A 15,029-nucleotide genomic window follows, 5' to 3' on the forward strand; every position below is an offset into this window, starting at 1 on the left:
AGAATACTGATTAGAATGCGAATCTCTACAGCCAACCAGGTCTTAAAGATACAGACAATGTGAGTGGAGGGAGCATTAAGCACAGGTTAAAGAGATGTGTATTGTCTCCAGACAGGACAGCCAGTGAGATTCTGCAAGTCCAGCAGGCAAGCTGTGGGGGTTACTGATAGTGTGACATAAGCCCAACATCCCGGTTTAAGCCATCCTCATGTGTGCGGAACTTGGCTATCAGTTTCTGCTCAGCGACTCTGAGTTGTCGTGTGTCGTGAAGGCCGCCTTGGAGAACGTTTACCCGAAGATCAGAGGCTGAATGCCCGTGACTGCTGAAGTGTTCCCCCACAGGAAGAGAACAGTCTTACCTGGTGATTGTCGAGCGGTGTTCATTCATCCGTTGTCGCAGCGTCTGCACGGTTTTCCCAATGTACCATGCCTCGGGACATCCTTTCCTGCAGCGTATCAGGTAGACAACGTTGGCCGAGTTGCAAGAGTAGGCACCGTGTACCTGGTAGATGGTGTTCCCACGTGAGATGATGGCATTCGTGTCGATGATCCGGCACGTCTTGCAGAGGTTGCTGTGGCAGGGTTGTGTGGTGTTGTGGTCACTGTTCCCCTGAAGGCTGGGTAGTTTGCTGCGGACAATGGCCTGTTTGAGGTTGTGCGGTTGTTTGAAGGCAAGAAATGGGGGTGTGGGGATGGCCTTGGCGAGATGTTCTTCTTCATCAATGACATGTTGAAGGCTCCGGAAGAGATGCCGTAGCTTCTCCGCTCCAGGGAAGTACTGGACGACGAAGGGTACTCTGTCCACCGTGTCCCGTGTTTGTCTTCTGAGGAGGTTAGTTCGGTTTTTCGCTGTGGCGCGTTGGAACTGTCTATCGATGAGTCGAGTGCCATATCCTGTTCTTATGAGAAAACCATAAGAGGAAACCATGCAGACTCTACGACAACGGATGAATGAACACCGCTCGACAATCACTAGGCAAGACTGTTCTCGTCCTGTGGGGGAGCACTTCAGCAGTCACAGGCATTCAGCCTCTGATCTTTGGGTAAGCGTTCTCCAAGGCGGCCTTCACGATACACGACAGCGCAGAGTCACTGAGCAGAAACTGATAGCCAAGTTCCGCACACATGAGGATGGCTTAAACTGGGATGTTGGGTTTATGTCACACTATCAGTAACCCCCACAGCTTGCCTGCTGGACTTGTAGAATCTCACTGGCTGTCCTGTCTGGAGACAATACACATCTCTTTAACCTGTGCTTAATGCTCCCTCCACTCACCTTGTCTGTATCTTTAAGACCTGTTGTAGACCTGGCTGTAGAGATTCGCATTCTAATCAGTATTCTGTAACTTGATTTTGTGTCTCTGTGCCCTGTTTGAGAGCAGATTTCCACTCCATCTGACGAAGGAGCTGCGCTCCGAAAGCTAGTGGCGTTTGCGACCAAATAAACCTGTTGGACTTTAACCTGGTGTTGTTAAAACTCTTACTGTGTTTACCCCAGTCCAACGCCGGCATTTCCACATCCTTTTAGTTAGCCAGTACTCTATTGGTGTAGAATATTACAATATTGCCTTTGTTTAAAAAGGGCTGCAGGGAAAAGCCTGGGAACTACAGGCCAATGAGCCTCACATCTGAGAGACAGGATCTACAGGCATTTAGAGACGCAAGGACTGATTAGGGACAGTCAGCATGGCTTTGTGAGTGGAAAATCATGTCTCTCAAATTTGATAGAGTTTTTTTGAAGGGGTAACCAAGAAGATAGATGAGGGTAGTGCAGTTGATGTTATCTGCATCGACTTTAGCAAGGCCTTTGACAAGGTACCGCATGGTAGGTTGTTGCATAAGGTTAAATCTCACGGGATCCAAGATGAGGTATCTAAATGGATACAAAATTGGCTTCTTGACAGAAGCCAGAGGGTGACCAGCGGTGTGCCTCAGTGATCAGTGTTGGATCCACTGTTATTTGTCATTTATATTAATGATTTGGATGAGAATATAGGAGACATGGTTAGTAAGTTTGCAGATGACACCAAGATTGGTGGCATAGTGGGCAGTGAAGAAAGTTATCTCCAATTGCAACAAGATCTTGATCAATTGGGCCAGTGGGCTGACGAATGGTAGATGGAGTTTAATTTAGACAAATGCAAGGTGATGCATTTTGGTAGATTGAACCAGGGCAGGACTTACTCAGTTAATGGTAGGGCGTTGGGGAGAGTTACAGAACTAAGAGCTCTAGGGGTACATGTTCAGAGCTCCTTGAAAGTGGAGTCACAAGTGGACAGAGTGGTGAAGAAGGCATTTGCCATGCTTGGTTTCATCGGTCATAACATTGAATACAGGAGTTGGGACGTCGTGTTGAAGTTGTACAAGACATTGGTAAGGCCACACTTGGAATACTGTGTGCAGTTCTGGTCACCCTATTATAGAAAGGATATTATTAAACTAGAAAGAATGCAGAAGAGCTTTACTGAGATGCTACCGCGACTTGATGGTTTGAGTTATAAGGAGAGGCTGAATAGACATGGACATTTTCTCTGGAGTGTAGGGGGCTGAGGGGTGATCTTATAGAGATCTATAAATTAATGAGGGGCACAGACCAGCTAGATAGTCAATATCTTTTCCCAAAGGTAGGGGAATCTAAAACTAGAGGGCACAGGTTTAAGGTGAGAGGAGAGAGAATCAAAAGTGTCCAGAGGGGCAATTTCTTCACATAGAGGATGGTGAGTGTCTGGAACAAGCTGCCAGAGGTAGTAGTAGTGGTGGGTACAATTTTGTCTTTTAAAAAGCATTTAGATAGTTACATGGGTAAGATGGGCATAGAGGGATATGGGCCAAATGCGGGCAATTGGGATTAGCTTAGGGGTTTTTAAAAAGAAAAGGATGGCATGGACAAGTTGGGCCGAAGGGCATGTTTCCATGCTGTAAACCTCTATGACTCTATGACCTCCAACTCCATGAACTCCTATCTTGTGTAGTAGCCTTTTGTGTGACACCTTATCAAATGCCTTTTGAAAATCCAAATATACAACATCAATTGGTTCTCCTTTGTCTACTCTAGTTGATATCTCCTCAAAGAACTCTAGTTAATTTGTCAGATGTGATTTTTCCTTCAGGAAACTATGCTAACTCTTTGCTGCATTCGGAATCTATCCCACTCTTCTGGCCTCCTACTAACCTTTGCCATTTTATACGTTTCCACTTTCAACTTAATACCCTCAACTTCCTTGTCCTTCTCCATTACTAATCTAAACCCTTTGATACAACAATCGGTCTTACCCAAATGTTTCCCCATAGACACCTTGTCATCTTATTCCTCAGTACCAGATCCAACAATGCCTCCTTCCTAGTTGGACCAAGAACGTATTAGTCAATGAAATTCTCCTTAACACATTTCAGAAATTCCTCCTCCTCCTTACGGCACGGTCGGTAGCACAGTGGTTAGCACTGCTGCTTCACAACTCCAGGGACCTGGGTTCGATTCCTGGCTTGGGTCACTGTCTGTGTGGAGTTTGCACATTCTCCTCGTGTCTGCGTGGGTTTCCTCCGGGTGCTCCGGTTTCCTCCCACAGTCCAAAGATGTGCGGGTTAGGTTGATTGGCCATGCTAAAATTGCCCTTAGTGTCCTGGGATGCGTAGGTTAGAGGGATTAGTGGGTAAATATGTAGGGATTTGGGGGTAGGGCCTGGGTGGGATTGTGGTCGGTGCAGACTTGATGGGCCGAATGGCCTCTTTCTGTGCTGTAGGGTTTCTAAGTTTCTTACTCTTTATTTTAATATTATTCCAATAGATATTAGGATATTTAAAGTTCCCCAAGATCACCACTCTATTGTTCTTGCTTATCTCTGTGATTTCTTTGCAAATTTGCTCCTCATTCTCCCTCACCATTTGGAGATCCTTAGAATATCCCTAGTAGCATGATAATACTCTTTGCTTCTCAGCTCTAACCAAATGGTCTTTGGCTCCTCAAGGACATCTTCTCTTTCCCTACATTACAGTGTCTTCCCTAATTAGTGCTGCCACCCAACTCCCATTGTTCCTTCTCTATCTTTTCTGAACACAATATCCTTGAATATTAAGGGACCAATCCTCACAACTTTTAAGCCTCGTTTCTCTAGTTGTTACTACATCATATTCCTAAACATCTATTTGTGCTTGTAGCTCACTGACCTAATTCACCACGTGCTGTGCATTTGCGTAAATGCCTCTAAACCTGTCTTATTCATAATCATCCTCCTTAGTCTGCCCCTGTTTAATTATGATACTTCCTTGTCTAGTACCATCCAATGCTCCCGCTCCCTTATCTTGCTCTTTTCTACGCCTATATGCTAGTGCCCTCTTCCTGTCAGTTGAAACCATTCCCAACCACACTAGTTCAATTCCTGGCGACGAGATTAGCCCCAGTCCTGTTGAAGTGCAATCCACCCTTTTGAATAGGTGCCTCCTGCTCCAGAACTGGCCCTAATGTATCAGGAATTTGAAGCCGTCCCTCCTGCATCATACCCCAAGCCATGGATTGATACCCTTTATCTTACTATTTCTGCTCCTGCGAGTGCCTGGCACTGGGAGTAATCCAGGGATTTTTACCTTTGACGTCCTACTTTTAACTTCCTCCCTCGCTCCTAAAAGTCTGACTATAGTACCTAAATACTTGCTCTCTCTGTTGTTGGTCTGGATGTGGACCTCAACTTCTGGCTCATATCCTCCCCCCTGCAGAATATTTTGCATGTTCTCTGCAGGGAGGCAACATACCATGCAGAACTCACAATGACAGTGCCAGAAACGCCTGTCTGTTCCCCGAACCATGGAATCGCCTATAAAAATTGTATTCCTATCATTTACTTTTCCCTGCTAACCAGTCCCTTGCTCATTTGAGCTCAAGAAGATGGAAACACTTCGCACATATGTAGTTCCCCAAGGCACATGGAGCTGCCTGAAGGTCCCATGCGGTCCAGGAATTGCAACCAACAGATCTCAGCTAGCTATCCATTATCTTAAAAAAATAGTCTTTCCTCTTTCAGAACCTTGTTTGAACGACTCATTTTAATTTCTGTCTCTAGACCTGCTCTGCGCTCATATTTTTACTATTAATTCACTTCTTATTGTACCTACTCTGAAATTTTTAATTTCCTGGCTACAAGTTCAAATGACTGTCCTAGTTTAAAGATGATGTGGAGGTGCCGGCGTTGGACTGGGGTAAACACCGTCTGTGTCGATATGCGCGATCTTCTTGGAGATCCTCTCTACTTGGAGCCGGCATAAGTTACCTAGTTTAAAGAGACAGAGAACAAAAACAGAAGAAAAGGAAATACCAAGGAATCCGTTACCTCCTTTCCTGTGGCTTCACACTTGATTTTTTTTTATTTCTTTGAACACGGTTGGTCCACTGTGAACTCTCCAGCTCTTTATTCTGGCCTCCTCCCTCTCCCCTGTCTGCTGAATTAAATGGAGAGTATACAGGGCTCAGTAGAAGAGCTTTTCATTTTTGTTTCACTAAGCAAATATCATAAAGGCCAAGTGTACAAGTGCAATGACTTTCTTGACGTTGATTTTCGAGATCATGAGGATTCCAGGTCCAGTTCATGCTCTATGTGATTTAACTGACCTCAACCTAGGCAGCAAGAGGAACATTCTCATTTGCCCTAGTGTTCCTGGGCTCGGAGGGAAGGATCAACCTGACTTACTCCTTTGAATTGGTGTCCCTAATGGAATGTGTATGTTGGGCCATCATGCCTGTTACCTTTCCCTTTTTGATAGATCAACTGCTTTTAAGATTGAACATAAAATAGAGTTGCTTGAGAAGAGGTGTTGGAGAGTTGTTGGCTTCGATTGTTGTGCAATTATATAAGTTATTGTCTTCTGAAGAGAAAAATGAAATAAGCGAATTTACCTACAGGCAAAGTACCTGTCATCAATGCAGTTGGGCAGAGAGTTATCATCTGTAATTAACATGCAACTTTTGATTAAATGTATTTTGTAACTTTCCTTAGGCCTTGGGGTGCATCCTCTACCTTCTGTGCTTTAAGCAGCATCCATTTGAAGATGGTGCTAAACTTGGAATTGTAAATGGAAAGTACTCTATTCCTTCGACTGATACCAAATACACCGTTTTTCACGATCTCATTCGTAAGTATTTGCACAAACTAAAAAGTATCTCCGTTTCATGTTCAGGTTAATTATGCAAGATATATACTGACTTTTTTTTCTCATTGTCTCTAGATTATTGCTTGATTATTTTGCAACAATGAACTATGGTGTTGGGATGCATGGGGTTGGTTTCATAAACGTTAACCCTCCAGTGCAGATACTTCTTTCTGTAAATGACCTGAGCATCAGTAAATGTCATATCAATCTCATTGCTGAAATCTCAAATAAAAAATGGAAAAAGATATTCTCAGTAACAACACTTTGCATTTATGTAGTGTGAGAATAAAGTGTTTCACAAAGATCCTATGATAAAATGGACTCTGAGAATTTGATTGATCAATAGCTTAATTGAAGAGTTGAATTTTAAGGAAGGTCTTAATGGAGCAGAGGGGGGTGGAGGACATGAGAAAGGAAATTCCAGAGCTGAGCAAGCAACTGCAAGTGAGCCACTGTTGGTTGGATGAAGATTAGAATCCTAGATACAGAGAGTATAGGATAGTGTGTTGTGGGACTGGAGGTGTTTGCAGCTACAGACAGAATTGAGGCCATAAGGAAGTTAAATCCAAGGATGAAAATTGGAACTTTGTGAAGAATAGGGTATAGATTTTGCAAGAACGGGAGGTGGAAGATAGAAGGCTGGCCAGAAGAGCATTGAAATAGTCATGTATGAAGCTGGCACAGGTATGTACGGAGATGTTGGCAGCAGATAGCTAGACGCAGATGATGATAGAGGATTACCAGGCAGACTTAGTTATTGAGAGAAAATGGGGTTAGTGGTTCTGCTTTATGGCTACATAGGATGCCTGTGGTTATAGCTGAGGAGGGAGATAGAATCAGTGACAATGGTTTGGAATTTGTGCAGGGACTGAAGACAATGTCTTTGTTTTCTCATTGTTTAGCTGAAAGTGACTCATCTCAGCCTGAATGTCAAGAGAGTACTGAGATAGTTGATGGATTGATGTAGGCAGTGGAAAGATACAATTGGGTGTTGTCAGCACCCATGGAATTTGACCCCATGACTGCAGATGATGTTGCTAAGAGGCAGCATGTAGATGATGAAGAAATGGGATGGCACAGTGATTAGCACTGCTGCCTCTCAGCACCAGGGACCCGGGTTCAATTTTGGCCTCGGTCGACTGCCTGGGTGGAGTTTTCACATTCTCCCCGTGTCTGCGTGGGTTTCCTCCAAGTGCTCTGGTTTCCTCCCACTATCCAAAGATGGGCGGGTTGGGTTGATTGGCCATGCAAAATTGACCCTTAGGGTCAGGGAGATTAGCGGGGTTAATGTGTGGGGTTACAGGGATAGGGCCTGGGTGGGATTGTTGTTGGTATAGTCTCTTGGGCTGAGTAGCCTCCTTCTGCACTGTAGGGATTCTACGATTTTATGAAATAAGTGTCAAAGATAGATCTTTGGGAACTCTGAATGTTATAATGTAGAGGTGCAAAGAGGAGCAAGAGCGTCCTACTGGGTTGGTCAGTAGAGGAGAAGCATTGGAGGAGCATAGTATGATGACCATGTTAAAGTTGCAGAGTCAAAGACTAGGATGGATAATGTACCACAGCTATAGTTGCAGAGCATGTTATTTAGGACATTAGAATTGTTTCAGTATTATGCCAGGGAAAAACCTGATTGAAGAGACTTAAGCCAATAGATGTGTGGAAGATGGACAAGATTTGGAAAGCAACCTTGAAGGCTGGTGATGGGAACAATCGTTTGCAAGGAGAGAAGGGCTTTTTTTTGAGGGCGCGGTGATAGTGGTGGTTTAAAAGGAAGTGGGACAGAAAGTGAGGAGAGGGACCATTTACATTGTGAAATAAATTGAACTGGAAAGAGGTGGTTTAATAGAAATTACGTCAAGGCTCTCGAAAAAGAGTTTTACAGATGAGATGAACTCTAAAAGAGGGCTTGAGGAGAGAAGCTTAGTAAAGATGCTAACTTCGCAATGTATTTTTTTTCAAGAATGCATGAGAGAATCTCAACAGATTGTTCTTCATACTTAGCTCAGTGAGTGTGCTTGCGAGGAGGGGGATTTCCTATGAAAAATTGAGAGTTAAAAACTAGACTATTTTATTGCAGTGTATCATACTAAAATAGGAAGTGAACTTTTAGTTTAAGGTAATTTTTAATAAACTAACATGACCTATAGAACTTTTATTGCTTAAGATACTATGCTGCAATCATTTTTGTGTTTTTCTTTAGATCTATACAGTTTGTAGTTGAAACATTCTTCTTGTTGCATACCTTACAGTGATTGAAAATTTTTATGAACTTCTGTCCCTTTCAAGGAGAAAACAAAACTATGTAGACCGCAGGAACGTAGTAATAGGAGTCTGCTATTTAGCTCCTCGATCCTGTTCTGCAGAGTTCGTAGCGGATCTACACCCTAGCTGCACATTCCTGCCATTGTCCCATATTCCTTAATATCTGTGGCCAAGAAAAAAAATCAGTCTTAGTTTTAAAATGAACATTTGATCTCACATAAATTGCTGTTTGCAGAAGGCAACTCCAAACTTCTTCTTTCGACCCTTTGAATAATTTTTTTTCCTAATTTCATTTCTGAAAAATCTGCCTCTAATTTTTTAACCATGTCTCCCCAGCCAGCAGAAATAGTTGTCTCAATCTACCCCACTAGTTCTCCATAATAGCTTGCAAAATTTGGTCAAACTATCCCTTAACTTTGTGAATTCAAGAGAATACCACCCTAGGTTGTGTCATTTTGCCACATAATTTAACCCTTGGAATGCAGCTGTTGTTTTGGTAAGTCCATACGGCACTCATAAGGCCATGATTTTATTCCTTGTGTCGTGCCTAAAGCAGCTCACAGTATTCTATGAGTGGTCTGACCAGTGCTGCATACAGATGCTGAAGCATGACGTCAATCCCGATGTGTTCTAGTCCTTTAGATTTAAAGGCCAATATTTTATTTGGCTTTTTAATTCATTTCTGTGCCTGTTTTTAGCATCTTAATGATCTTTGGATTTGAGTCCCAAATCCAAAGATCCAACCTGCATTGTTTCTAACTTTTCAACATTTAAAAAGTAACCTGTTCTATCCTTTTTATGTCCTCATTTAAATCAGTTGAACATAGATTTTTCCATTTACCTAATATCAGTATTTCTTTGTGATGTTTAGCTTTGAGTTGCATTGCTTACCCTGTCACCTACCTTTGTGGCATCAGCTCTTCTGATTATGTGACTTTCTATTCCTTCATCTAAGTAATTAATAAGTACGGGGACTAGTTGAGATCCCACCACAGATCCTGTGGGACAGCATTAGTCACCTGTCAAACGGGTTATCTGCCCATTAACCTGATTCATTGTCTCCTGTTGCTGAGTAAGAAGTCTCACAACACCAGCTTAAAGTCCAATAGGTTTATTTGGTAGCACAAGCCACAAACTTTCGGAGCACTGCCCCTTCATCAGGTGAGTGGGAGTTGTGTTCACAAACAGGGCACATATAGACACAAACTCAATTTACAAGATAATGGTTGGAATGCGAGTCTTTACAGGTAATCAAGACTTAAAGGTACAGACATTAAGTGGAGAGAGCATTAGCACAGGTTAAAGAGATGTGTATTGTCTCCAGCCAGGACAGTTAGTGAGATTTTGTAAGCCCACGCAAGTTTTGGGGGTTAAAGATAGTGTGACATGAACCCAAGATCCTGGTTGAGGCCGTCCTCGTGTGCGGAACTTGGCTATCAGTTTCTGCTCGGCGATTCTGCGTTGTGTGTCGTGAAGACCGCCTTGGAGAACGCTTACCCGAAGATCAGAGGCTGAATGCCCGTGACTGCTGAAGTGTTCCCCAACAGGAAGAGAACACTCCTGCCTGGTGATTGTCAAGTGGTGTTCATTCACCCGTTGTCGTAGCGTCTGCATGGTCTCCCCAGTGTACCATGCCTCAGGAAGTCTCACAACATGGTACATTTGTCTCACAACATAGTACACAAGGCATGGTACATTGTGTACTATCTACAAGATACACTGCAGCAATTCACCAAAGATCCTTAGACAGCACCTTCCAAACCTATGACCACTTCCATCTAGAAGGACAAGGGCAGCAGATAAATGGGAACACCATCACCTGCAAGTTCCCTTCCAAGCCACTCACCATCCTGACTTGGAAATATATCGCTGTTCCTCCGCAGTCGCTGGGTCAAAATCCTGGAATTGTATTGAAGGTCAACCCACAGAACATGGACTGCAGCGATTCAAGAAGGCAGCTCACCATCACCTTCTCAAAGGCAACTAGGAATGGGCAATAAATGCTGGACAGCCAGAGACACCATGTCACACAAATGAATTTAAAAACAACTCTACTTTAGTCATCTTCTCAGAAAATGCAATCAAATTCTTCAGGCGTGACTACCCTTTACAAACCCATGCTAGCTCTCACTGATCAGCTGAACATTTTCAAGATTCTCAGTTACCCTATGCTTAATTATCGACATTTAGCAATTTCTCAACAACAAATATCAATCTCCTGGTTTCCCTCTGTCAGCTTTCTTAAAAAGAGGAATGGTGCACAGTTATTCAAACTAAAGGAATAGTTCCCGCATCAAGAGAACTTTGGAAAATTAACTGCAATGCTCTCAGTTACATGTGACCTGGGTTCATGTTATAAGATGTACAATAATTAAAATATGCCATTGTGGTTTGAGTTAATGTTGGCTGAAGCAGATTGAGATGGATTTTGGCCACTTTTAATGGTTTGATGCAATATCACATTGATGTAAGTCTGTGTTTGTGATGTCCTTCGGGTAAACTGCAGAACTGGAACACACAATCTAGGCTGATGCCTCTGCAGTGCTGAAGGAGTAGCGGTGTTGTCTTTTGGATAAGACACTTGAGACCCAAATTGCCTGTTCATGTGGGCAGAGAAGATCCCAACTGTTCAAAGAAGAGCAAAGGAACTTTCCCAATATCCTGACCAACCAACACACATAAAACAGATTAATTATTCATTATCTTGATGCTATTTTGGAACCTTGCTGTGTTCAAACTGGCTGAGAGATATCACAGTAAATTAAAATTCAAAATTATTCATGTTTGTGAAGCACTTGAAATATTCTGAGAATGAGAAGAAAGCTATATTAATGCAAGTTTGCTTATTTTTGTTAAGGCTGTGAATGCTAAATTCTAGCTGGTGACTGGAGTGCAGGGGAGTGAATCCTTGTACTATGTTTTAGTCATATGTTACCTCAAAACACCCATTGGCAGAATGTAACATGATGACTCTTATTTTCTCCCTTTTGTTGCTGTAGGTAATACAATGAAGATAAATCCTGAAGAACGATTAACTATTACAGAGATTGTGAATCAATTGCAGGAGATAGCTGCAGCGAGGAATATTAATCTTAAATCTCCAATTACAGAGGTAAGAAACTTGATCCTCGTTCTCCAGGTGTACATCAGGTGATTTATCCCATTTTAAAAAACACATTGAAAAGGAAGTTTGAATTCAAATTCAAATCTTCGTACTTAAATACCAATGTACTATAGCAGTATATTTCCTGGTGCCTGGGTTTATTCATTTTTTGACAATTTTTTTCTGAATTTCATGTTTAAATTGAGGAGAACAGTAGCCATTGAGTACACTGCAGGTCACGATGGTAACATCCAAGAGTGACATTACCCTGGGTTGCCATAGATTTCCAGTGACCATAGACTTTGAATAAATTAACTTCTAGGATCATCTGTGTTCCTCTCAGCTCATCATTAACCAGATGAGCAATGATTAAAACTGAACCATTCACAGTATTACTCACAAATCACTGCCGAGTCTCTTCAATTGAGTCTGGTATTTTGGCAACAGCAGAAAAGATCAGCTGATTTGTAAATATCTTGATGTGATTACAATGGACAGAAATGTTTTGCTCTCGGCTATACTGACAGTGTGATTTCCTCTTCCTCTGCTTTTGATGTATCAAAGCAAGCTAACTTCTCCATTATCCAAATGCACTGTTATCTTCGTCGCAGGTTAGGCCAGTGGTAAGGTGATCTGATCACTATTTGATGTAAGGTTTAGTTGTTCTGATGGGCAGGTTTTGGCGTTTCTTTAGCCAACTGCTTTGTTGGGGTCTTGGCAGCATTTGACTGTTAAGTTTAAGAGTGAAACAAATCCAGGGAAGCCATTGAAGGAGTTAGCGGTGTTGTCTTTTGGATAAGACACTTGAGACCCAAATTGCCTGTTCATGTGGGCAGAGAAGATCCCAACTGTTCAAAGAAAAGCAAAGGAACTTTCCCAATATCCTAGTTATGAAGTTGTATTGGTTCTTCTGTTACCTGGACTGTCATATTGTCCGATTGAAGGAGGTCAGTGTAAGAGAGGCAGTCATAACCAAATATGGAAAGGTGACAGAGGTAAAGAGAGGGACTTGAACAAGGAATTGAATCTCAAAACTTCTCTGCATAGCCCTGCTGTTGTCTTTATCTTGTGTTAATGTTTTTTTTATTGTGAATCTTTTAAAGGTATAATGGCTAATAGCAGAAGGGATCAGATGTTTTGATGTGGTGGGTTAGATATGATTACCCACATACAGATTATTGCAGGCTTTTATTTGAGTTAAATAAATGAGATGTTCTATGATGTTACTGATACGTATATTTACACTTCCTGAATCGTATAGGTTATTTTTTGTTCACAAGCTATGAATTATTCATTCTGCCTCTATGATTACTGCCTGTGCCACGGGAAGGTGAGGGCAGGAATGGAGTGAGGTGGAGGATGAATGTGTGGCTGAGGGACTGGTGCAGGGGGCAGGGATTCAGGTTCCTGGACCATTGGGACCTCTTTAGGGGTAGGGGTGATCTGTATACAAAAAACGGGTGGAACTTGAATCACACGGGGACCAATATCCTGGCCGGTAGGTTGGCTAAGGCTACTGGGGAGAATTTAAACTAGATAGGTTGGGGGGAGGGGAGCTAGAAGAGTTGACTAGGATCAAGGAACTAATTGATGGGGGGGAGGATGCAGGGGTAAGGGGAATTACAAAATTAATGGTAGAGGAGAGGGTGCAAGTGAATGAAGGCGGTAATTTAGATAAGGGAGTAGAGGGAGAGGGTGTTCGCGACTCATCAAAGCGGGTCCAGATAAAAGCTGGAATAAGGACACTTTGCCTGAATGCACGAAGCATTCGGAACAAGGTGAATGAGTTGATGGTGCAAATCAGCACAAGTGGGTACGATCTAGTGGCCATTACAGAAACGTGGCTGAAAGGTGACCAGGACTGGGAGATGAATATCCAGGGGTATCAGGCGTTTAGGAAGAATAGACAGGAAGGAAAAGGTGGTGGGGTCGCGCTATTAATAAGAGATAATATCAGGGTAGTACTGAGGGATGACATAGGCTCTGAGGAACAAAACGTGGAATCATTATGGGTAGAGATGAGGAATAGTAGAGGGAGAAAGACACTAGTAGGTGTGGTATATAGGCCCCCAAATAATAATGTTGAGGTAGGGAGGGCTATAAACAAGCAGATAAGGGATGCGTGTAAAAACAGAACGGCAATAATCATGGGGGACTTCAACATGCACATTGACTGGCAGACTCAAGTCGGTAAGGGTGGAATGGAGGAAGAGTTCTTAGAATGCTGTCGGGATAGTTTCCTTGAACAGCATGTTATGGAACCGACGAGGGAACGAGCTATTTTGGATCTGGTATTGTGTAACGAGGTAGGTAGAATTAAGGATCTTATTGTGAAGGACCCTCTTGGGTCTAGTGACCACAATATGGTCGAATTTCTGATTCAGATGGAAGAGGAGAAAGTTTGGTCTCAAACCACTGTCCTCTGTTTGAACAGAGGGAAATATGATAGGATGAGGGATGAATTGGCTAAGGTAGACTGGGAGAGCAGGCTGGCAGGTAGGATAGCTGAGGAACAGTGGAGGATTTTTAAGGAGATCCTTTTCAGTTCCCAGCAAAAATATATTCCAGCAAAAAACAAGGATTGTAAGAAAAGGGAGAACCAGCCGTGGATAACGAAGGAAATAAAGGAGAGTATTAAAATAAAAACAGCTGCGTACAGAGTGGCCAAAAATAGTGGAGAAACAAGTGATTGGGAAAAATTTAAGAAACAACAAAGAGAGACTAAGAAAGCGATAAAGAAAGGAAGGATAGACTATGAAGCTAGGCTAGCAATTAATATAAAAAATGATAGTAAAAGTTTTTATAAATATATAAAAAGGAATAGAGTGGCTAGAGTGAATGTTGGACCCTTGGAGGACGAGAGGGGGGAGTTAATAGTGGGAAATGAGGATATGGCTGAGTCTTTAAATAAGTTTTTTGTGTCGGTCTTCACGGTGGAGGACACAAATAGTTTGCCAAATATTAACGATAGAGGGTTGGCAGCAGGAGAAATACTTAATACGATTAATGTTACCAGAGAGGCAGTGCTGGGTAGACTAATGGGACTGAAGGTGGACAAGTCCCCGGGTCCGGATGGAATGCATCCCAGGGTATTGAAAGAAATGTCAGAGGTAATAGTGGATGCATTAGTGATTATTTATCAAAACTCGTTGCATTCTGGGGTAGTGCCGGTTGATTGGAAAACGGCTAATGTTACGCCGCTGTTTAAAAAAGGAAGGAGACAAAAGGCGGGTAACTATAGGCCGGTCAGCTTAACGTCTGTAGTAGGGAAAATGCTGGAATCCATTATTAAAGAGGAGATAGCAGGGCATCTGGATAGAAATGGTTCGATCAATCAGACGCAGCATGGATTCATGAGGGGAAAGTCGTGCTTGACGAACATGTTGGATTTTTATGAAGATGTGACTAGGGCGGTTGATGGAGGAGAACCGGTGGATGCGGTGTTTTTGGATTTCCAAAAGGCGTTTGATAAGGTGCCCCATAAAAGGCTGCTGAAGAAGATTAGGGCACACGGAGTTGGGGG

General features: G+C 42.7%; 1 protein-coding gene across 3 annotated transcripts in view; it reads left to right on the plus strand.

Moving 5' to 3' along the window:
* The window catches only part of gak (cyclin G associated kinase), a 132,645-nt gene that overhangs the window by 46,521 nt on the left and 71,095 nt on the right, over positions 1-15,029 (plus strand). For all 3 annotated transcript variants that reach the window (XM_078214129.1, XM_078214130.1, XM_078214132.1), the window contains 2 exons: positions 5,985-6,120; positions 11,403-11,515. In XM_078214129.1, coding sequence (XP_078070255.1) covers positions 5,985-6,120; positions 11,403-11,515 — 249 coding nt within the window. The remainder of the gene's footprint in view (positions 1-5,984; positions 6,121-11,402; positions 11,516-15,029) is intronic.

The sequence above is a fragment of the Mustelus asterias genome, chromosome 6 (genome assembly GCF_964213995.1).
Source record: "Mustelus asterias chromosome 6, sMusAst1.hap1.1, whole genome shotgun sequence".
Taxonomy (NCBI): Eukaryota; Metazoa; Chordata; class Chondrichthyes; order Carcharhiniformes; family Triakidae; genus Mustelus; species Mustelus asterias.